Here is a 22629-nt window from a genome sequence, read left to right on the forward strand (position 1 = left end):
AGGAAACGAGAGAGTCAATTATCAAAATCTGGTATGTTTGCTACGCTTGCCAGTTTCTATTCCCCATACTGTATGTTTGGACACAATGATCTGTCCTGGAGTCTGTGCTGCTCTGATGATGGTCCTCATTCCGTCTGGCACAATAAGTGGGATACATCCATCTCCTCCTCCTCCTCTGTCTCTAACAGAGTAGCAGTGTATGTGGACTGTCCTGCTGGCACTCTGTCCTTCTACAGAGTCTCCTCTGACACTCTGATCCACCTCCACACCTTCAACACCACATTCACTGAAACTCTTTATCCTGGGTTTTGGTTCAGGTCCCCTTGTTCCTCAGTGTCCCTGTGCTGAGTTGAGTGTAAAGAGTGTCCTCCTGTTAGAGAAACATTGTTATCATTTTACAAAAAATAAAACAGCTAAACATGAGAGGCTTTTGGACAAGGTTTGTGTTCTCCATTCTTTAAGCACCGGCACAGTTTCAAAAGTACTGGTTTTGCGCTGGTATCGGATAAAATCTAAACGATACCTGTCCCTACTCTCACCTAGTGATGGTGAGGTGAAGCCTCGTGATGAACTGAAGTTTTCCATCCAACTGGGGTCCGTTCTTCGTACCTCTCTAAGTAAGTTAGGTGGATGTGATTGTTGACGATTTCTCGTGATCTTGGATCGTTCGGTTCTCCGAAGCCCATCCGGGACTTGCTGTCATAGCAACAGAGCCATAAGCGTAAACCTGCTCGGGAGCAGGTTTACTTTATGTAAACAGGATTAGACCGCGGCCACTCAGGTATGTCCGCTACATTTATACGAAAGCAACAGCGATAGTCCACCACTGTTTCACCATAAATAAATAACATCAATGTAACTAAAGATAATGCAGCACTTGATCCTTTTATTGATTTCACACAGATACTGTAATTCTTTGTTTACTTGTTTATGTAAAGCCTCTTTGGAGCGTCTGCAAGTTGTTCAGAACGCTGCTGCAACGCTTCTGACCAAGTCCTCCAAGTTTTCCCATGTCACACCCCTGCTGATTCAGCTGCACTGGCTCCCCATTAAATTCAGGATCCAGTTTAAGGGTTTGACCTTGACTTTCAGGGCCCTGCATGGACAAGCACCAACATATATAAGTGAACTTTTGCATCCATACATTCCCAGCAGGTCCCTGAGGTCATGTGACCAGGGCTTGCTTGCTGTCCAACACACGAGGCTGAAAACAAAAGGCGACAAAGCTTTTGGAACTGTGGCCCCCAGATTGTGGAATTCTCTCCCTTTGAGCCTGAGATCTGTGGACTCAGTGGTCGCTTTTAAAAAACAGCTAAAAACCCATCTTTTTAAACTTGCTTTTAGTTGATTTTTATTTTTAGGTTTTAGCTTCTGTGAAGCACTTTGTGATTTTTATCTTGAAAGGTGCTATATAAATAAAGTTTTACTTACTTACTTACTTACATACAGGTCATTTCCTAAAAAAGGGAAATGTACTATTAACATTCTATTACATGTATGTGATTATTACAGATGTAATTCATATTTCAGAGTAGTAATTGCAAAGTACTTCGTGTAATCAAGATGGGAGACCACGGCTATAAAAGCGAAGGTGGATTTGGGAAGTCTGTCGCAGCCATGTCCTGTCCGTATACGCGAGCCACCCATTGCGGAAGGTGCAAGTTTGATAAGGAGAGTCCTCAGAATTCAGCGTATATTGCGGGATAGACAGGATCCTTTAGCTCAGCGCGACAGTGACAGAGAGATATAGATTTTCCCATGAGGGTATTATTTACTTAACCAACTTGTTGACGAGGGGGTGCAGGACCACCACCTGTCTTTTTTTGCTCTGCCCTTTTCTTGGTTGCTGTTATAAACAAACAGATTATTTCAGGGTCTCTTTCCAAGAGACTAAAAGCAATATAAGTGATAAATATTACCATTCTGTAGAATATTCTTATATTTCACTTTTACTTGTTCCCATGTTCTAGTGGGTCCTGTCGTGGCTCTAATGTGAAAGGGGATATAATATAACATATTATAATATAATATAATGTAATATAATATTGGATAATATAGTGTAATATAATAAATCTACCCTACCGCCTACTGGTGTTGGCCAGAGGGGCCGATGGCGCGATATGGCAGCCTGGCTTCTGTCAGTCTGCCCCAGGGCAGCTGTGGCTACAACTGTAGCTGCCTCCACCAGTGTGTGAATGTGAGAGTGACTGAATAGTGGCATTGTCATGCGCTTTGGGTGCCTTGAAAAGCGCTATATCAATCCACTCCATTATTATTATTATTATTAGATTACTTACGAGTTTAATTTGTCAGCAACTTTCTGCCAGCCCTCTCTCCTTGCTTTTGCAGCCTTTGCAGTGTTCCCTTGCGTTTTAATTAAACTCTGAAACTCCTGAAATCCCTCACTCAAGAGTTCTTGCTCTGCTGCCGAAAAATACCGAGCGCGCTCCTTCGACATTTTCGCCGACCAATCAAAGGGTTGCCGATCAATGTTTCTACTATCGATGCGTAGCCCCTTTTACGACAGCCTGTTGAGCCACCCAGTGATCTCACATTACTTCATCCAGCTGTACTAATCGACAACAGCAGGTGTGTTCGGAGAACCGGATTAGCGAGCTCACGGTTAGCGCGATGATTTGATCTTGGATGTGTCATTTGATCTTGGATGTCGTAAGCGACGTACGAAGAACAGGCCCCAGGTTGGAGAACAGGTGAGTGCAACCACATTTATCACCTAACACACCCATGAGTCACACCCCACACCCGTGCACCAATACAGTGAGTCAATTTAAACCCACCCAGTTAATCAAAAAAGGAACAACTCATATGGGTCCTACAATCTGATTACGTTTCTGTGAGTATTATTATTTTTAAGTCTGCTAAATGACTTTAATAAAATCTCCTGCAGTTAAATTGTTTCCTTTTGAACGCTTTGTGAAACATGCATGAATGTGAGTATTAATGAGTTTTAGTGTAAATGGCTCTTACAGGTGACACCATCCTTTCAAAGTAAGAGTCCATCGGGGCGACTGGCCAGGCCTCTAAAACCATCCCAGGTAGCAAGTTGGTAAGTCCATTTAAAGCTTTGAATGTCAACCATTAAAAGGAAATTCTTTGATCAGCACCAGATTCCTGTTGATTTTCGGAATAAACTGATAAATCCTTTAATACAACGGCTGATAATTACCAGTATGATTATTTCAGTCAAAGCTGAAACTGCTCAGAGAAACGGGAAAGAAGAAGTGACACCAAGTTACTTTAATTCTGTCAGCACAAAGTTAAAAAGTCACAAACTGTCAGTGTGACGTTACTTTAGTTACAGAGTGCTTTTATTGTGAAAATCGGTCTGCACGTAGATGAAGGCCTTCCTTTCCAGGAAGCAGCTAAACTATCAGGAAGTAAGTGGAGCTTGTTGTTGGTGTGTGTGAAGAAACCGTAAGTTTGCTTTGTTTCCTCCTTTAACAGTTCGTTTTTAGGAACTTTACTGTTTGTTCAGCTCGTGTTTGATTTCTTCTCACAACAAGCTGTGTGTTTTTATTTCCGGTCCCTCCATTCAAGAGAGAGACCGCTCGATAGTTCAGATAGTGATGGCTCGCTTGAAGCTGACGCTCCTGTGTCCCAATTCAGGGTCAACGCGCTTGAAGTACGGTGCGTACTATAAGTACAAGAAGTGCGGAAGTGAGAGGCTTCTGAAATGGGACGGTATACGCTTCGTCGCGCTGTTCAGGTTGCCTAGCAACCATGATACTAACCGCGAGACACGTTACATACAGCTTTGTTTGACAGAAATGAAGGAGAAAAATGTTTTGTTAGTCATTCATTTTTGTCATGACATCACTTTGATTAGTTGAGTATCTGAGGCTGAGACCACGGGACTGTAAAACATGATTGATGGGCTTCATTTCTGTGCTGAACAGTCATTTAAGATTAGTTAGTAATTAACAATTAGTTAATGTTGTTCATGAGACTATATATATATATATATATATATATATATATATAGAGAGAGAGAGAGAGAGAGAGAGAGAGAGAGAGAGAGAGCAGCAGCAGAGTTGGTGGTTGATGAAACTCCCTGATTACTAAATGGAAGAAGCTTCTCATTTCCAATAAATCCATGTGTGTCAGTGAATGCATAGTTTGTGCTTCATGGCTCCATCTAGTGGACTGATAGTAGAAGCAGAGCAGCTGATGGCAGCTTCCTCTGCCTCACACTCCTGTCTGACTGCATTCAGCTGACACTGAGATGAAGCAAGAAAGCAACAGCTGATATTTGGACAGCACAGTGATGGAAAGCAGGGTTACAGTTGATGTGCATGTGAATGATTTGTGTTTCCTCTGCAGGTGAAGGTAGAAAGTGTGTGTGAGCTGATGTGAATTGAGCAGCATGGATCAGTGTGAGGACAGAGAGGAGGGAGTCCCTCCCTCTAAAACCACTCTGTGTGGGGAACATGAGAGCCAGACCAAAGCTCAGACGTGAGATGATCATCTCTAACTGTCCATGACTCTTCTCCATGTCACAGCTCAGCACTCACATCACTGCTCCATCATTATTCACAGGAAGAAACGAGGAACTAAACATAAACATGAACCTGGACCTTATTGAACCCAGATTCTTTTGTCCCCATGATAGAACAGAGAAAACCGACTCATAGTGGTCAAACATTTATAATTGTTTATTTAATTATCTTCCGGAAGAGAGAGCCCTGCACACCCCAAAGGCAGCCGCAGGATCTCTAACATTAGAATCATAAACCGTGTCTCATAAAGGTATTATCTCCTGCAAAGAGGTAATGTGTGTGTAAATGTTGTTGTGAATAAATCCTCTGTCATGTTTAATGTCAGCTCAGCTGTGTTTCACACACATTTCTATGTTCATATGTGTGAGTTGGAGTGTTTCCACGAACACAGCAGTCAGAGTGTAAAGGGTGGATGTTGTAGGAGGTGTTTCTGTAGTGAAGAGGCTGAGTAGGACACCTGCAGATGCTCCAGCAGGTGTCTCCTTTGTGCTTTGCTTCAAACACAGCGTAGGGAGGAACTTCCACTCAGATGTCTCAGGTGGTGCTGGATAGACGAGGATGAATAGTTTGAGCGTCAGACATTTCCAGCTGAAACCAGAAGAAAGACGTTCTGAGTTATTGGGATTTGTGGGAAACTTGTGTGTTTTAGAGCGAGTGGTCAGCTCCAGCCTGTGAGTGCAGCCCTCAGTGGCCTAAGTTTAAGCTCAGCTAATACTTGTGTTTGTCTGCTCTGACAGAGGAGAACTAGCTCATTAGATTCAACGGGAACCTGAGAATATCTCCAAGGAACAGAGTTAACCCATCATCAGATGATTATATTGTAAATGTTATTATAATGATTTCCTTGGTACCAGATTCCTGATATAGAAACCTCACGTTAAACATCCTCGGGTCTAACTCTTTAACAGCAGTGTTAGGATTAAAGTTACATGTCACACTTATTTCTGCACAATTCTCTTTTAATGATTCTTTGGTGTTTTGGGGTTAGTTCTTATTGTATCAGGTCTTATTGTTGATTCTTTATTATTCAGTTTGTGATGTTATTCCCATCACAGAACAATCCATCCAGGAAAAAAAAAAGTTAAGTAAAACCCAAATAATCCAGATCAAACATTTAATCAGCTGTGCAATATACAGTGGAACCCCGACTTAAGAATACCCGTTTCACAAAAAATTCAAGTTACGAAGGCACTGAACCCTCGGGAACGAATTAATTTCGTAAGTCGGGGTTCCACTGTACTACATTTCTTTAGTAAAATTCTTGCAGAAACTTGTAAATGCCAACTAGTCGTAAATTCTGTAATATTTAATAATTTTTTCCCTCCTTTTGTCTTTTATTATTACCACTGGTAATTTCTGTTATTTTCTCCTTAATATAACTGCACACTCTCTCTATGCTCATGTAGAGCTGAGGGGCACGAGCCAAAGAATTTCATTATGGATACATGTGGCTACACTATTTATCTGTACATGACAATAAAACTTGAAACTAAATTGGTAAAATGTAGATGTGATAGAGACTGTGACTGTTCACATGATTTCATGTTTAACAGATCAAAGATGGAGAAGCCCTCACCAGTGCAGCTGCTGGAAATGTTGAAGAATTTGGGAGAAGAGGAGCTGAAGAATTTCCACTTTTACCTGCAGTATGAACCTGGAGCTGACTTCCCTAAAATCTATAAGTGCCAGCTGGAGAACGCAGACAGACTGAAAACAGTAGACGTGATGGTGCAGGTGTATTCAGACCATGTGATGGAGGTGGCGAGGTCGATTTTAGGGAGGCTGAAAGGAGGTCAGTAAGAGAAAAATGAAACATTAAACACTGCTGACACAATCAGAATCAGAAAGGGTTTATTACCTAAAGTTGAGCAGGTTTACAAGATTAGGAAATTGCTGCAGTACTTAGTGCAAAACATGCTGTAAGACAAGCACTTAAATAAAATTTAAAAGTGCTGTGAAGATTGATATATACAGTGGGATGCAAAAGTTTGGGCAACCTTGTTAATAGTCATCATTTTCCTGTATAAATCGTTGGTTGTTACAATAAAAAAATGTCAGTTAAATATATCACATAGGAGACACACACAGCGATATTTGAGAAGTGAAATGAAGTTTATTGGATTTACAGAAAGTGTGCAATAATTGTTTAAACAAAATCAGGCAGGTGCATAAATTTGGGCACCGTTGTCATTTTATTGATTCCAAAACCTTTAGAACTAATTATTGGAACTCAAATTGGCTCGTTAAGCTCAGTGACCCCTGACCTACATACACAGGTGAATACAATAATGAGAAAGAGTATTTAAGGAGGTCAAGTGTAAGTTTCCCTCCTCTTTTAGTTTTCTCTGAAGAGCAGCAACATCGGGGCCTCAAAACAACTCAAATGACCTGAAGACAAAGATTGTTCACCATCATGGTTTAGGGGAAGGACACAGAAAGCTGTCTCAGAGATTTAAGCTGTCTGTTTCCACAGTTAGGAACATATTGAGAAAATGGAAGACCACAGGCTCAGTTCAAGTTAAGGCTGGAAGTGGCAGACCAAGAAAAATCTCGGATAGACAGAAGCGACGATTGGTGAGAACAGTCAGAGTCGACCCACAGACCAGCACCAAAGACCTACAACATCATCTTGCAGCAGATGGAGTCGCTGTGCATCGTTCAACCATTCGGCGCACTTTACACAAGGAGATGCTTTTATGTGAGAGTGATGCAGGGGAAGCCTTTTCTCCGCCCACAGCACAAACAGAGACGCTTGAGGTTTGCTAAAGCACATTTGGATAAGCCAGCTTCATTCTGGAATAAGGTGCTGTGGAGTGATGAAACTACAATTGAGTTATTTGGGCATAACAAGGAGCGCTATGTCATGGAGGAAAAAGAACACAGCAGTCCAAGAAAAACACCTGCTAACTACAGTATAATGTGGTGGTGGTTCCATCATGCTGTGGGCTGTGTGGCCAGTGCAGGGACTGGGAATCTTGTCAAAGTTGAAGGACACATGGATACCACTCAGTATCAGCAGATTCTAGAGACCAATGTCCAGGAATCAGTGACAAAGCTGAAGCTGCGCCGGAGATGGATCTTTCAACAAGACAACGACCTGAAACACTGCTCAAAATCCACTAAGGCATTCATGCAGAGGAACAAGTACGTTCTGGAACGGCCATCTCAGTCCCCAGACCTGAATATTACTGAAAATCTGTGGTGTGAGTTAAAGAGAGGTGTCCATGCTCGGAAGTCATCAAACCTGAATGAACTAGAGATGTTTTGTAAAGAGGAATGGTCCAAAATACCTTCAACCACAATCCAGAATCTCATTGGAACCTACAGGAAGTGTTTAGAGGCTGTAATTTCTGCAAAAGACGGATCTACTAAATATTGATTTCATTTCTTTTTTTTGTGGTGCCCAAATTTATGCACCTGCCTGATTTTGTTTAAGCAATTATTGCACACTTTCTGTAAATCCAATAACCTTCATTTCACTTCTCAAATACAGTGGAACCCCAACTTACGAATACCCCATCTAATGAAAAATTCAAGTTAAGAAGGCACTTAACGGCAATATTTCTGCCCGTGTTATGGGCAAATGCCCGCGCAACGAAATCCTCTGGCTCTGATTGGCTGAGCCCAGAATGCCTTCCAAATCATGTGACAACCCCTTTATTTTTGTACTTGTGCTTTGCTGTTTCACTTTAACCATGTATTGTTGTTGCAGTTAGCAGTTATCCTATAGACCAGTGGTGCGCGCACACACATGCACACACAAACACATCCTCCAACCACACACACACATATTTTTTTCTGTAGTAAATCCATCGCAGATGTGACAAATACTGGGAAAAAAACAAAAGTGTTTTAGTCCTGTAGTTCTCTGCTGTAAGAATATCCAGAAGCATGTCCAGACACACAAATTATGCACAAAAACAAGACTGAAGTAGCGCACTGAAGTACCAGGGCATCCATTTGTGACGCCATCTTGGATCTCATATTGTCATTCTTATTTTATAAATGTATTTAAGTATTTTAGTCTTACTTTTTATTTTGTCTTTCCTTCTCAAATAATTGAGTACAAATATCATACTTACATTTTTTCGAAGACAAATTTATTACTCAAGCTGAACATTCCTCCAACAGGAAGTCCTTCAGCCCAGACAGCTTCATCACTTTCATCAGAAGGTAAGAATTCAGTAGTTGGTCTCAGGAAATACTGATAAGTCCATAACACATAAAGCCTGATGTGACTAAACAGAGCTCTGGTTTCTCTGTAGCCTCAGCTCTGCATTACGACAAAAGTCCGAGCTCTATTGAATGAACATCTGGTTGGTTTAATAGTCTCTTTAGTTCACTGGATTTCTTGATGGATACAGAGCTTCAGATGACACGTGAGGATGGTTCATATTCAATTGAATTTATTTATACAGCACCAAATCACAACATCAGTCACCTCAACTCGCTTTATATTGTGAGGTAGACCCTACAATAATACATACAGGGAAAAAGCCAACAATCATATGACCCCCTATGAGCAAGCACTTTGGCAACAGTGGGAAGAAAAAAAAACGTATGAATAGAACTCTCCATTTACATGAACAAACTGGCGTCTATTAGATAGATAAGATACAAACTGCACTGAGGTCTAGCGGGACAAGCACAGAGATGAGTCCACTGTCAGAGGCCATATGAAGATCATTTGTAACCTTCACTAAAGCTGTTTCTGTGCTGTGATGAGCTCTGAAACCTGACTGAAACTCTTCAAATAAACCATTCCTCTGCAGATGATCTGTTAGCTGTTTGACAACTACTCTTTCAATGATATTTGAAATGACAGGAAGGTTGGAGATTGACCTATAATTAGCTAAGACAGCTGGGTCTATGGATGGCTTTTTGAGTAAAGGTTTAATTACAGCCAGCTAGAAGGCCTGTGGTACATAGCCCATTATTAGAGATAGGTAAATCATATTTAATATCGAATAATGTTAATGTTAGAGCTAATGTTAAAGCTGAATCTTCGAGCTAATACTCATTAAAAAAAAAACCCTGAAATTAGCAAACTCAGCGCTCTACAAAACTCATACTGACTGAGTCAGTTAACAACAGATTAAAATGCAGCAGTTTGGATATATTCAGATTGCAGCTTCTGGTCTTGATAAATTTTCATTAGCTGAGAGCAACGTGGCAGTGACTTACCTTCGGTCAAGCTGAAAGGAGCTGTGACCGGGGCACACATGCTTGCGCCTACATCACCACACAGCGCACACGAACACACACAGACTCAGATCACATAGGCAGGAGATTAAAACACAAAATAAAATATTTAAGAAACAAAGCATGTTTTAGACCATAGTAGACTAATCATCTCAAATACTGTTTTTTAATTCAGAGACTCTTCAGTGCTGTCAACTTAAATTCAAGTGTAACCTGAAGGATGAGTTTGAGTGTGTGTTTGAGGGGATCGCAAAAGCAGGGAACCCAACCCTTCTGAATCAGATCTACACGGAGCTCTACATCACAGAGGGAGGGACTGCAGAGGTCAGTGATGAACATGAGGTCAGACACATTGAAACAGCATCCAGGAAACCAGGCAGACTAGGAACTACAATCAGACGAGAAGACATCTTTAAAGCCTCATCTGAAAGAAATAAACCAATCAGAACAGTGCTGACAAAGGGAGTGGCTGGCATTGGGAAAACAGTCCTAACACAGAAATACACCCTGGACTGGGCTGAAGACAAAGCCAACCAGGACATCCAGTTCATATTTCCATTCACCTTCAGAGAGCTGAATGTGCTGAAAGAGGAAAAGTTCAGCTTGGTGGAACTTGTTCATCACTTCTTTACTGAAACCAAAGAAGCAGGAATCTGCAGCTTTGAAGACTTCCAGGTTGTGTTCATCTTTGATGGTCTGGATGAGTGTCGACCTCCTCTGAACTTCCACAAAACTACAATCCTAACTGACCCTAGAAAGTCCACCTCAGTGGATGTGCTGCTGATAAACCTCATCAGGGGGAAACTGCTTCCCTCTGCTCGCCTCTGGATAACCACACGACCTGCAGCAGCCAATCAGATCCCTCCACAGTGTGTTGGCAGAGTGACAGAGATCAGAGGGTTCATTGACCCACAGAAGGAGGAGTACTTCAGGAAGAGATTCAGAGATGAGGAGCAGGCCAGCAGGATCATCTCCCACATCAAGACATCACGAAGCCTCCACATCATGTGCCACATCCCAGTCTTCTGCTGGATCACTGCCACAGTTCTGGAGGATGTGCTGGAAACCAGAGAGGGAGGGCAGCTGCCCAAGACCCTGACTGAGATGTACATCCACTTCCTGGTGGTGCAGGCAAAAGTGAAGAAGGCCAAATATGATGGGGGAGCTGAGACAGATCCACACTGGAGTCCAGAGAGCAGGGAGATGATTGAGTCTCTGGGAAAACTGGCTTTTGATCAGCTGCAGAAAGGAAACCTGATCTTCTATGAATCAGACCTGACAGAGTGTGGCATCGATATCAGAGCAGCCTCAGTGTACTCAGGAGTGTTCACACAGATCTTTAAAGAGGAGAGAGGACTGTACCAGGACAAGGTGTTCTGCTTCATCCATCTGAGTGTTCAGGAGTTTCTGGCTGCTCTTCATGTCCATCTGACCTTCATCAACTCTGGAATTAATCTGCTGAATCTAGAAACACCTCACGTATTTAAAACCCTTGGAACAAAATACAAACTACATTTCTTCTACCAGAGTGCTGTGAACAAGGCCTTACAGAGTCCAAATGGACACCTGGACCTGTTCCTCCGCTTCCTCCTGGGCCTTTCATTGCAGACCAATCAGACTCTCCTACGAGGTCTGCTGACACAGACAGAAAGCAGCTCACAGACCAATCAGGAAACAGTCCAGTATATCAAGGAAAAGCTCCATGAGAATCTGTCTGCAGAGAAAAGCATCAATCTGCTCCACTGTCTGAACGAACTGAATGATCATTCTCTAGTGGAGGAGATCCAGCAGGGCAGGAGCTCAGGAAGTCTCTCCACAGGTAAATTGTCTCCTGCTCAGTGCTCAGCTCTGACCTTCATCTTACTGTCATCAGGAGATCTGGATGTGTTTGACTTCAAGAAATATTCTGCTTCAGAGGAGGCTCTTCTGAGAATGCTGCCAGTGGTCAAAGCCTCTAAAAAAGCTCTGTAAGTAAACATGAACTCATCACTTAAAATCCTATAATCAGTAAAAATCTTAAAATCATGGGAAATAAATCAGAAATGCTGAAAACATAAAAAATAGTAACAATTATTATTATTAGCTCAGTTGGTAGTGGTTTCCCTATGATCTTCTTTTCTCTTTTTTTCCTTTCTCTCTCAGCCTGAGCAGCTGTAACCTGTCAGAAAAAGGCATTGAAATTCTGTTGCCAGTGGTCAGCTCCCAGTCCTGTCATCTGAGAGAGCTGGACCTGAGTACCAACAGTCTGAAGGCTTCAGCAGTAAAGCTTCTGTGTGCTGCACTGGAGAGTCCACACACCAAACTGAATATTCTGAGGTCAGATCAACTTGTTTAGTTTAGTTCAACTGTTTAGTTCTGTTGCTTATATGTTTGATATCTTTTTTGTTTATATAAACCGAAAAAAATAATCAACAATTTAACCAGTAAAGGTAAACTTTATCCAGTTATCCTTGTTTCATAGCATTTTTAATCATTTTTAAGTTAAAGTAAAGTTTTACCAACCTGCTCAGCGCAAGACAATACGCTATTGCACCTTGATTACTGTTTAATAATAATCTTTATTCATGTTTTTATCTTCAGACTTAACATCTGTGAACTCTCAGAGGAAAACTGTGAAGCTCTGTCCTCAGTTCTCAGCTCACAGTCATTGAGACTGACAGAGCTGGACCTAAGTATCAAAAACCTGCGGAAATCAGGAGTGAAGCTTCTGTCTGCTGGACTACAAAGTTTAAACTGTAAACTGAATACTCTGAGGTCAGATCAAATTACATTTTGTTTTTAGATTTATTAATTAAATATTTAAGCTAAGTTCATCCATATGATGTTGTATCTTAGTATGTTAATGTTTCCTATGAAAATTGAAAGACAAGATTTAATGTGAAAAGTATTAACAAGCTTTACAGAGTATTTGTTTTATAGACTGTCTTTTATTTTTCAGACTGAGTGGATGTAACTTCTCAGAGAGAATCTGTGAAGATCTGTCCTCAGTTCTCAGCTCCCAGTTATCTAGTCTGAGAGAGCTTGACCTGAGTAACTGTGACCTGCAGGATTCAGGAGTAAAGCTTCTGTCTGCTAGACTAAAGAGTTCACAGTGTGCAGTGGAAAGTCTCAGGTGAGGATTCCAACTTTTCCACAGATGATCATTTTTCCTTGATTTCCTGCAAGATTCTTTGTAATACAGGTGCCAGAATTGTCCAGAATTATTTGTAGAATTCTGCAGGAAAGTCATCTGGAACTCGAGGCTTATTATTAGGCATACTTATCAGGGCTTCCTGGAGTTCCCCTGGTGTCACAGGCAAATCCAGTGCTATTGCTTCACTGTCTAGTAATTTTGGAAGAATTACATTGTCAAGAAACTGATGAATTTCATTTTTAGTGGTAAACATAAAGTTTCGTAGAAATCCCTAAAATATTGTTTGTTTGATTATCTAAGAATAACAAAATTGTTATTGTGTTCGAAATTCTGCAAGGGAAGTCTTTGCTTAGGAATTTATTCATTTTTAAATTAATAATTTAATTCTAATTTTGTTTCGCGTGTTTTGTTCAGTATTTCCTGATCTTGGTCTGACATGTAGGGTTTTCTTTCTTTTTTTTTAAGGATTTGATGTTTTTTTTCTAGTTCCTGTATATTTTTGTTTTCTTTTTTCTTTTTATGTGATGAGAAAGAAATTATTTTACCTCTCATCACAGCTTTCCCTGCTTCCCATAGAACAGATGCTGATGTTCCAGGAGTGTCACTATAGTCTAAATATAAAGACCACTCTTTTTTAAAATATTTAATAAAGTCTTTATGTTTGAGGACTGATGTATTAAACCTCCAGCTTTTACTTCTTCTTAGTGTTCTTCTTATGTATTAGTGTTAAAGATACAGGAGCATGATGGCTGACAGCGATAGGGTGAAGTTTAGTGTCTGAAATTTTACTTAACAGTGAGCTGCTGACTAGAAAATAATCCAGACGAGAGTAGGAGTGATAACCATGTGAGAAGAAAGTATATTCCTTACTGTTGGGGTGATGGGAGCGCCATACATCGCAAAGACCAAATACGCTTCCTAGAAAAAGCAGTCTAGGTGTTCAGAGAATGCACTAAAAAATCTGTGAAAGAATGAGCGATCATCAACATTTGGGCCATATAGACTTAAAATACATAACTTTTTGTTAAGTATACATGGTTAATAATTAAGAATCTGTACTCTGGATCTATAACTGTGTCGCATACTATAAAATCAACAATTTTACTCTACTCCCCTTTGTCTAGATTTAAAACAGGCAAACACATTATGAAACTCAGGTGTTTTAAGTTCTTTTAAACTTGTGACACATCTGTGAGTCTCTTGTAATAAAACAACATCTGCCTTTAGTTTTTTGAGCTGCTTAAATATCTTTAACCTCTTTTCTCTGGTGCCATGTTCATTTACATTCCAATTTATAAAACTTAGTGTGCCCATATTTGTGTGTATATGGCTAATGATGTACGCTGGATATTTTGTTTTATGGGTGAAGATAATCTAGACACTTGTTTAAAGAGGAAAAAAGATATGTGGTGTAACACTTCATAAGTCTGACTATGTGTGTGCATATTAACTAATATTAGTGTATGAGCTTGAGTGTGTGTGACCTATATGTCTATGTGCACTGTGAGGGTGTTGTAAATGTGCTGACATTGAGCGCATATGGGTGTGTTCCACTATTCACACACTGTTAGAGGCAGCTACAGTTGTAGCCACAGCTGCCCTGGGGCAGACTGACAGACGTGAGGGTGCTGTATCACCCCTCTGGCGATACGGCAGCCGAGTAAGCTTCTCGGATGAGAGGTGAAGCTTCTTTCTGACAGAACTGAAGAAGCTTCTCGGATGAGAGGTGAAACGTCTTCAAGCAACTTAAAGAGGTCCAGACACTTTTCTTTCCACGCTCTACGACTACGATGACCTGGATTACTGAGAACCTTCACAGACATAAGATACCATTTACTTTTCTTTTCCACCTGATGTGACCTACAGCGTGACACATGTACCTTTTGCCTCACTTCCATCACTTCCCTCTCTGTATGTGTTTTCTTTCTTTCTAAAACAGTAAGCATTTGTCACATTCTCAGATGCTAATTCTGACCAATCATAAGCGTCAATTTCACGCATATCTTTAAGTCGTCCTCTGCTGAACATCTTCTGAACTAGGGATGGGCGATATGACCCAAAATTCATATCTCGATATTTTTTTAGCTGGATGGCGATATAAGCTATGTCTCGATATTTTTTTTTAAAGCCATAAAGTAGGAACAAAAAGAGTTCTTAGTCAAAGCTGTGTCCCAGATGTCACACAGGCACTTTTATTAACATACAGCATAGATGTACATGAAAAAAAACTACTCAAAAATAAACTAAGCATTTATTAAACAATAATGCTCCATAAATAAAAGAAAACATTGTTTTTGTGCATAACAAAAAGCTCACAATTCAAAATGTAAACTAAGAAACGCTGAGCATAATAACAAAGATACAGATTTCACAGCTGCTCTGTTCCTGACTTTAACTGCGTGACTGACAGCCTGGAGTTTGAAATCCGCTTCGTAACCATGTCTCTTAACAGGCGCCATTTATGGTCCTTATACACACACAATACTGTAATATTACGTTGAAGCACAGTACGTATTACTACTCAAGGCACCTCGGTAGCCGTAATGCTCCGACAAGCCATCAAGCGGTGCAGCTCTGTAGCTTACCAAAGTCGTATTAAAATTTTTTTGACAGATTACTGAGCGCATTGTTCCACATAAAATCGTTTCACAGTCATCAAGCACAACCACAATTCATGCATAAGGCGTGCTGTCAACTTTTGAGAGAATGAAAGGATTTGAGGCTGCGCGGCGTTGGCGTGGTTAGCTAGTTAACACGTTGACGCCATCCAGCCACACGCATGGGGCGATGCGCGGTAACTTGTTAACAGAGATTTGCCGTGTCCATCTTGTCACTGCCTGCAGGTGAAGCGATGGGAGAAGAGGGGGAGTTGTGTTTAGTTAAGGAGAGAGGCGAGGTCGAGTAACATTGCGTAAAGACAAAAGTGGATGAAAGAGAGGCAATCTAGTGGCTCCACAACTATAATTATAATGTAACATAGACTATCGATATAAAGGATATTGTCACATCTTATATCTCATATAAAAATATATCGATATTTTTAAAAAAAAACTCGATTTATCGCCCAGCCCTATTCTGAACCATGAAGAAACCTTTCTGAACTTTATCTTTTAACAATCGCCTGATGTTTCACTGTCAGACTGGAGTTTGGCTTATAGGGAACCTGCAAAAGTCCTGTTGGATTTCACAGACTCACAATAGAAGTGTCAGTGGAAATCAAAAAGGAAAGTCGATGGGCTAAAATCAATGAATGCTTTTCTAGCTTCACTTTTTTTCCCCGGGCGGGTACTCCTTCATCAGTCAGCCGCGGAGGACTGGCTGTGGTGTATCGAAACTGGTTTCACTGTCGCTCATTAATGGTTGAAAAAATGTCAACGTTTGAACTACAGCTGGTTAAAATTGGAATTAAAGTTCCGTGTTACTGTGCTGTAGTTTATTGTCCACCTGGACCTAAAAGTCAATTTTTAAAGGAATTCAGTGACTTTTTATGTTCCATCTTGAAGTTGTCCAGATTGCTAATAATTGGTGATTTTAACATGCACATTGATGATGACTCTGAGCGTCGTGCTTTTAGCTCGCGCGTCTTAGATTCTTCTACTGCTGCTAAATTTTCTAACGTTTTTAATTTGGTTCTGCCTGCTTCTAATGATGTTGATTTATTAACAAATCTTTTTAATAATTAATGTCTTTCTATTATCGATAATATTTGCACTATTAAAACTAGACTAGCCCCTGTTACAAAACCCTCGCCCTGGATAAACGACAGCATTCGCTGTTTAAAGCGTGTCTGTCGTAAAGCTGAGCGTTTGTGAAGAAAGACTTGTTTACAGGTTCATCTCTTTCATTTAAAAGACCTTTTAGTTTCTTTTAACGCTTCAATTCGTGATGCAAGGGCTGCTTATTTTTCAAACCTAGTCTCTAGGAGAAAAGGTAACCCTAAGGTTTTATTTGACACTATTAGGGATATTGTTGCTCCAGCTTCTGCTGCTGTCCCCATTTCTTCGAATGAAGACTGTGAAAAATTTCTTTCCTTCTTTGTTGAAAAGGTTAGCAATGTAAGGAGCAACATCTCTCCCTCCATGTACCATTTGCCTGTTCCGATTTTACTTAAGCCTGTCAGATTTGAAAGATTTTCACCAGTGTCTTTACCTGAGTTGTTGAAGCTGGTCACTTCAATGAGATCATCCTCTTGCCCCCTTGATATTTTATCTGGGTCTTTACTTAAAAATGTTTTTGAGTCTAATGGTCCTAGTGTTCTTAAAATTATTAATGCATCTCTACTCTCTGGTCAGGTCCCCGTTTACTGTAAAAGTGCTGTCATTCACCCACTTTTGAAAAACCTAAACTAGATCCTTCTTTGCTTTCCAGTTACAGACCCATCTCAAAATTGCCTTTTATTGCCAAAATTTTAGAAAAGGTTGTGGCCAAGCAACTCACGGATTTTCTAGATGAACACAACTTTCTTGATAAACTTCAATCTGGCTTTCGTAAGGCTCACTCTACCGAAACTGCACTTCTTAGAGTGTTTAATGATATTTTGATGAATTATGATGCTGGAGAGTGCACTGTTTTGATGTTGCTTGATCTGACCTCTGCTTTTGACACTGTTGATCATCTTATTTTGTTAGATAGATTAAACCACTGGGTGGGCGTATTGGGTACCGCATTGGAATGGTTTAAATCCTATTTGTCAAATCGATCTTTCTCTGTGGCTACCTCTAAGTTCAGATCCTCCGTCAGCTCTCTTGCCTATGGGGTGCCTCAGGGCTCTGTCTTGGGACCATTATTGTTTTTGTTGTATTTACTCCCTCTTCTGCAACTTCTCAGCTGTTTCTCTGATATTTCATATCATTGTTATGCAGATGATATTCAGCTATATATCTCTTTTAGGCCACCTGATGTTTCTAAGCTCCAAATCTTGCAGTCCTGCTTAGATTCCGTTAGAGATCGGCTGGCTGGTAATTACCTTCAACTAAATGCTAATAAAACGGAAGTCATTGTCTTTGCTCCTGAGAAATTTGTTCCCCTCGTGGTTAAAAATCTAGGCCCTCTTGCTTCCTATATTAAATCATCCATTAGGAACCTTGGTGTTACATTTGATCCACCTCTGACGCTGGACACACACGTTAAATCTTTAGTTTGCTCTTGTTTTTACCATTTAAGAAATATCGCTAAGCTGACTCCCATTGTGTCACGTTCCGAATTGAAAATGATTATTCATGCTTTTGTTTCATCTCGCTTAGATTATTGTAATTCCTTGTTTACTTGCTTAAGTAATGCCTCCCTGGAACAACTGCAGGGTGTTCAGAATGCTGCTGCTAGGCTTCTGACAAAGCATCACAAACACTCCCATGCCACTCCCCTGCTGATTCAGCTGCATTGGCTCCCTGTCAAGTTCAGGGTCCAATTTAAGATCATAATCATGACTTATAGGGCCCTGCACGGTGTAGCTCCAACTTACTTAAGTGATCTTCTTCTTCCTTATGACCCCAGCAGGTCCCTGAGGTCTTGTGACCAGGGGTTGCTGGCTGTCCCGCATACAAGGTTAAAAACAAAAGGTGACAGAGCGTTTGTATCAGCGGCTCCCAGACTCTGGAACTCGCTCCCTCTGAGTTTGAGATCTGTGGACTCAGGTTTTTAACTGCTTTTTAAAAGACATGACTATCTGTTTAAACTCGCTTTTGGTTGATTTTTTTTTATTTTTTTTATTTTAATGTCTGTTTTCTGCCTCTGTAAAGCACTTTGTGATTTTATCTTGAAAGGTGCTATATAAATAAAATTTTACTTTACTTACTTTACTTAGTGTCAAAATTTTCTGTATTTCTACACACAGTCTGTGAGTAACAGCTGACAGTGAGGATGATATCCCTGAATGCAGTACATCCTATTTTCTATTGAAAGTAGAAAAGAAGAAAGTAGAAAGAAGTAGAGCAGACAGAGCTGAAAACTGGTGCCTGTTTGATTTAGTCCTTGAAGGAGAGGTGGTGTTTTTACTGAGATCTTCTAATGATGTTACAGACAGTGTGTGGCTCTCTCTCTGAATGAAAAGCATTCATTCAGTCATTACAAGGCCCAAAAAGTCCAAAAGACCAGCCAATCAAAAATTGGAATTCCTGAGCCTGGCAATGCCTGAAAGCAGCAGGTATGCTACCTGTGGCAGCCGGAATCACGTGATCTGGGGACTATAGGGGGCAGGGTTTGATAAGAATATTTTCTTCTTCCTGCTCCTTTTCACACATGGTTGTTGTGTTTTGTTGATAGAAGATGTGGTTGTTTTGTTTGATTGGTTGTACCAAGTGTGAAATAAATAAAAATGAAATGAAATGAAATGAAATGAAATCTGACTGTTTGAACCACGGCGCAGCGTTTCCAAACATCTGCACTTTAGAAGCTCCTAAGTGTGGAAACGTCAGTGTGGAGCGTCTCATCCCTATTTAAGATATCATCTTGGCACTGCAAAGCTAAGCTTGCAAACAGCACCATGGTTTGTGACTCCCAACCAATCAGAGCGCTACTTATGTCATGTCACATGACCCGTGTGTTTTCTCCTTTGATTAGCACCCAAAGAACTAAAGAAAGGCCAGAAGGATGTTCAGCTAATCAAATCCCTCATAGGAACAGGAAGTCTAGAGACGAAATGGAGCAGAGAAGGAGAATCACCAGTTTAAAAGTCTGAGTTTTAAACTGAGGCTTTTATCGACTCTCTTTTTTTAATTGACTTTCTCTTTTCTTTACAGTTTTTTTCACCATTTAAACTGTTTAATATCAGATTTAGAAATAACTTTTGGATAGTTTTTCTACATTTTCACTAAAATGTGACACAAATAATGACTTTCTGACTTTACTTTGGACTAATCTAACGACTCAGCCTGGCTATGTTGGACTTGGTGTGGAAGCAGCTCCCAGTTTGTGTTCAGGACACAGACACCCTCTCTACTTTGAAGATCAGCTTCAAGCTTTCCTTTTTAATAAAGCTTATAGTTCGAACTGGATCAGGTGACCCTGAACCATCCCTTAGTTATTCTGCTATCGGCTAAGGCTGTTGGTGGACTTCCCATGATGCTCTGCTTTCTTCTCCACTCCCCTCTTTTCACTCCTGATGCTTTTATATGTCACTACTGCATGTCCTTAACTTTTGTCTCCTCTCTCCCTAGTTTGTATTTTGTTCTTGTCTCTCTGAGCTCACCTCTTCTCTTTCCCCTCACCCTGCAACCAGTCATGGTAGATGCTCCTCCTGGAGCCTGTTTTCACAGGGAGGATCTTTGTGTCAAAGGGAGTTCTTCCTTCCCACCATCACCAAGTACTGCTCAAAGTAGATAGTCTGATAGTTGGGGCTTTCTCTCTAATATTGTAGTATATTGCTGTTACCTTACACTGTTAAACAGCTTGAGATGACTGCTGTTGTCTTTTGGGAATTGTCACTTATAAATAAAGTTAAATTTAATGCATGTAAATGGACAGATGTTATTATATGTGACAAACAGAAAATTATTGTTGACAGATGGATTGTTGTTTTGTGTGTCTGCAGTCTGTCAGGCTGTCTGATCACAGAGGAAGGCTGTACTTCTCTGGCCTCAGCTCTGAGCTCCAACCCCTCCCATCTGAGAGAGCTGGACCTGAGCTACAATCATCCAGGGAGACTTCAGGAATTGAGCTGCTGTCGGGTGGACTGAAGGATCCAGGCTGGAGACTGGACACTCTCAGGTATGGAGAGAATGTCTGATAGAGGAGAAAGAGCTGGAAACATTTCCTGTGTCCTTCACTCACTTCCTGTTTGTTTCCTGCAGATGAGACATGAACAATCACACATGCAGGAATATTTTCAGGGACAGACACACTAGTCTAGCTGGATAGTACATGGATATTTGTGTAGGGGGTCTCCAAGGAGCCTGTTTGCAGGAACATGATAACTGATAAGTCATGTTGTGAGTTTCATTAAAAGTAGACCTACAAATAGGTCCATAAATATTTGGACAGAGACAACAGTTTGCAATTTTGGGTTACCACGGTGAACTTTAAATAAAAAAACTCAGATGCAGTTGAAGTTCAGACTTTCAGCTTTAATTCATTGGTTTAAACAAAAAGCTTGCATAAAAATGTGACAAACTAAAGCATTTTCTTAACATAATCCCTTCATTTTAGGGTATGTAACATTAATGACTCAATGGTAGAGAAGTGGAAGGAGCGCAGTTTTTGGCTTTCCACATATTCCAAAACTTGCTTCGTCGCTTTGCCATTACTGTGGCCTGGCATAATTTGCAGATGATGCGATGCTTTGATCCAAAACAGGCGCAGCTTGATGACACCATCAACATACGCTATCGAGGCAGAGCGGTATAGTCAAAAGCTCTACCGCCAAATTTAGATCGTTTCGACAGTTTACCGTTTATACCACCCACCCCTAGTTTACAGCAAACTCTTCCAAATGCAAGCACCACACCTCAAATCCACCCCCTGCCTTTTTTGTACTTAATTGATAATGACATAACAAAGGAATTTTCCTTTCCTGCCCATGAAATGGACGTTGTATCAGTTGTGTGTGCTACAGTTAGTGTGTAGTGTAGTCATTCTTTGGTTTTGTGTGTCAGTTCTACTAGTTGTGACAGTCAGTGGGCTGGCCTTGTGTTTTGCTTTTCTTGTTGCCTGTCTTTTTCAGGTAAGTGGTAGGTTGAGCTGACCCAATTATAGACGCAGCACACCTGAGAAGGCCAGTCCCAGCATATAAAGCCACCTTGATTGAATCTCTCTCTGTCTGGCATTCATCGTGTTCATTCGGCGCTTTTGTTATCGCTGCTATATCATTTAAATTGTGTTAAACTTTCTTCACCTTATTTTCATTAAAAATATCTTACAGCCTTTAAAAGACTGTATGTGTTATCCCACTTGCTTGTCACGTCCTTGAGCCGGGTTGTGACATAGTGAAGTTTGAAATGCTTATATAAAACCACCTGAGGCCTTGGCTGCATTTTTAGGGAAATAGTTGCATGTTGTTTGCAAAACGTATGCATCACTTTTTAAAATGCACAAATTCTATGAGCATTTCAAGTTCTGAAAATGATTGGTTAAACATGTTTGTGGTTTTTACAGCAAAAATCCGACCTTTTTCTACTCAGATATTTTCTCCAATGACTCGAGATATGGTGTTGATGAACGTGTCAGAACTAATACAAAGATATAACCCTGTGCAGTCTGGAGAAATTGGCCATCATCCATTCCTGTCCTGTTTCCGTCACTGTCTTGTTGGCCTCAGTCATGAAGCAACAGACAATAAGGTCTTTAGAGAGGCTCATCTATGCTGTCTTTCCTCCATCCAGGACCTGTAAAGGTCCAGAATGAGGAAATGGCACAAACACATCTCTACAGACCTTTAACATCATGGAGATAAACTGTTCGCATTTCTTTCTTCAGGCAGATGATACAGAGTGTTGTTAACAAAAACAGACACCACAGACAATTCATTCCTCCGGGCTTTCACTTTGATGAACACTGTGAATGTTCATGTGAATGAGAGCCATGTAATGTCCATGTGTGCATGCTGAGACTGTGGTGCTCTGACCCCCCTCCTCCTTTCAGGGTGGAGCCTGCTGGAGTCCGATGGTTGACACCAGGTCTGAGGAAGTGTAAGTGTGTTTTTAATGGGATTCATGAAAACAAAGCAGCACACATTCAACCATCTTCAAACTGTCACATCACTCATTCACATCTCTGATGTCAGGAGTCATCATCAAAGTGTCAATTAGACACGATAGAACAGAGAAAACCTGAGTCATAGTGGTC

At 40.7% G+C, this 22629-nt stretch overlaps 1 protein-coding gene across 1 annotated transcript; it reads left to right on the forward strand.

Moving 5' to 3' along the window:
* The first annotated feature begins 6077 nt into the window (after positions 1-6077).
* On the forward strand, positions 6078-21369 carry LOC120742813 (NLR family CARD domain-containing protein 3-like). The gene is made up of 7 exons (XM_040046248.1): positions 6078-6309; positions 8630-8690; positions 10484-11686; positions 11862-12035; positions 12300-12473; positions 12658-12831; positions 20381-21369. The coding sequence occupies exons 1-7, from the start codon at positions 6078-6080 to the stop codon at positions 20523-20525; spliced, it is 2163 nt and encodes a 720-aa protein (XP_039902182.1). The 3' UTR covers positions 20526-21369.
* Positions 21370-22629: the final 1260 nt, after the last annotated feature.

This window comes from Simochromis diagramma, unplaced genomic scaffold, assembly GCF_900408965.1.
Source record: "Simochromis diagramma unplaced genomic scaffold, fSimDia1.1 OVJJ01000742.1, whole genome shotgun sequence".
NCBI classification, from domain to species: domain Eukaryota; kingdom Metazoa; phylum Chordata; class Actinopteri; order Cichliformes; family Cichlidae; genus Simochromis; species Simochromis diagramma.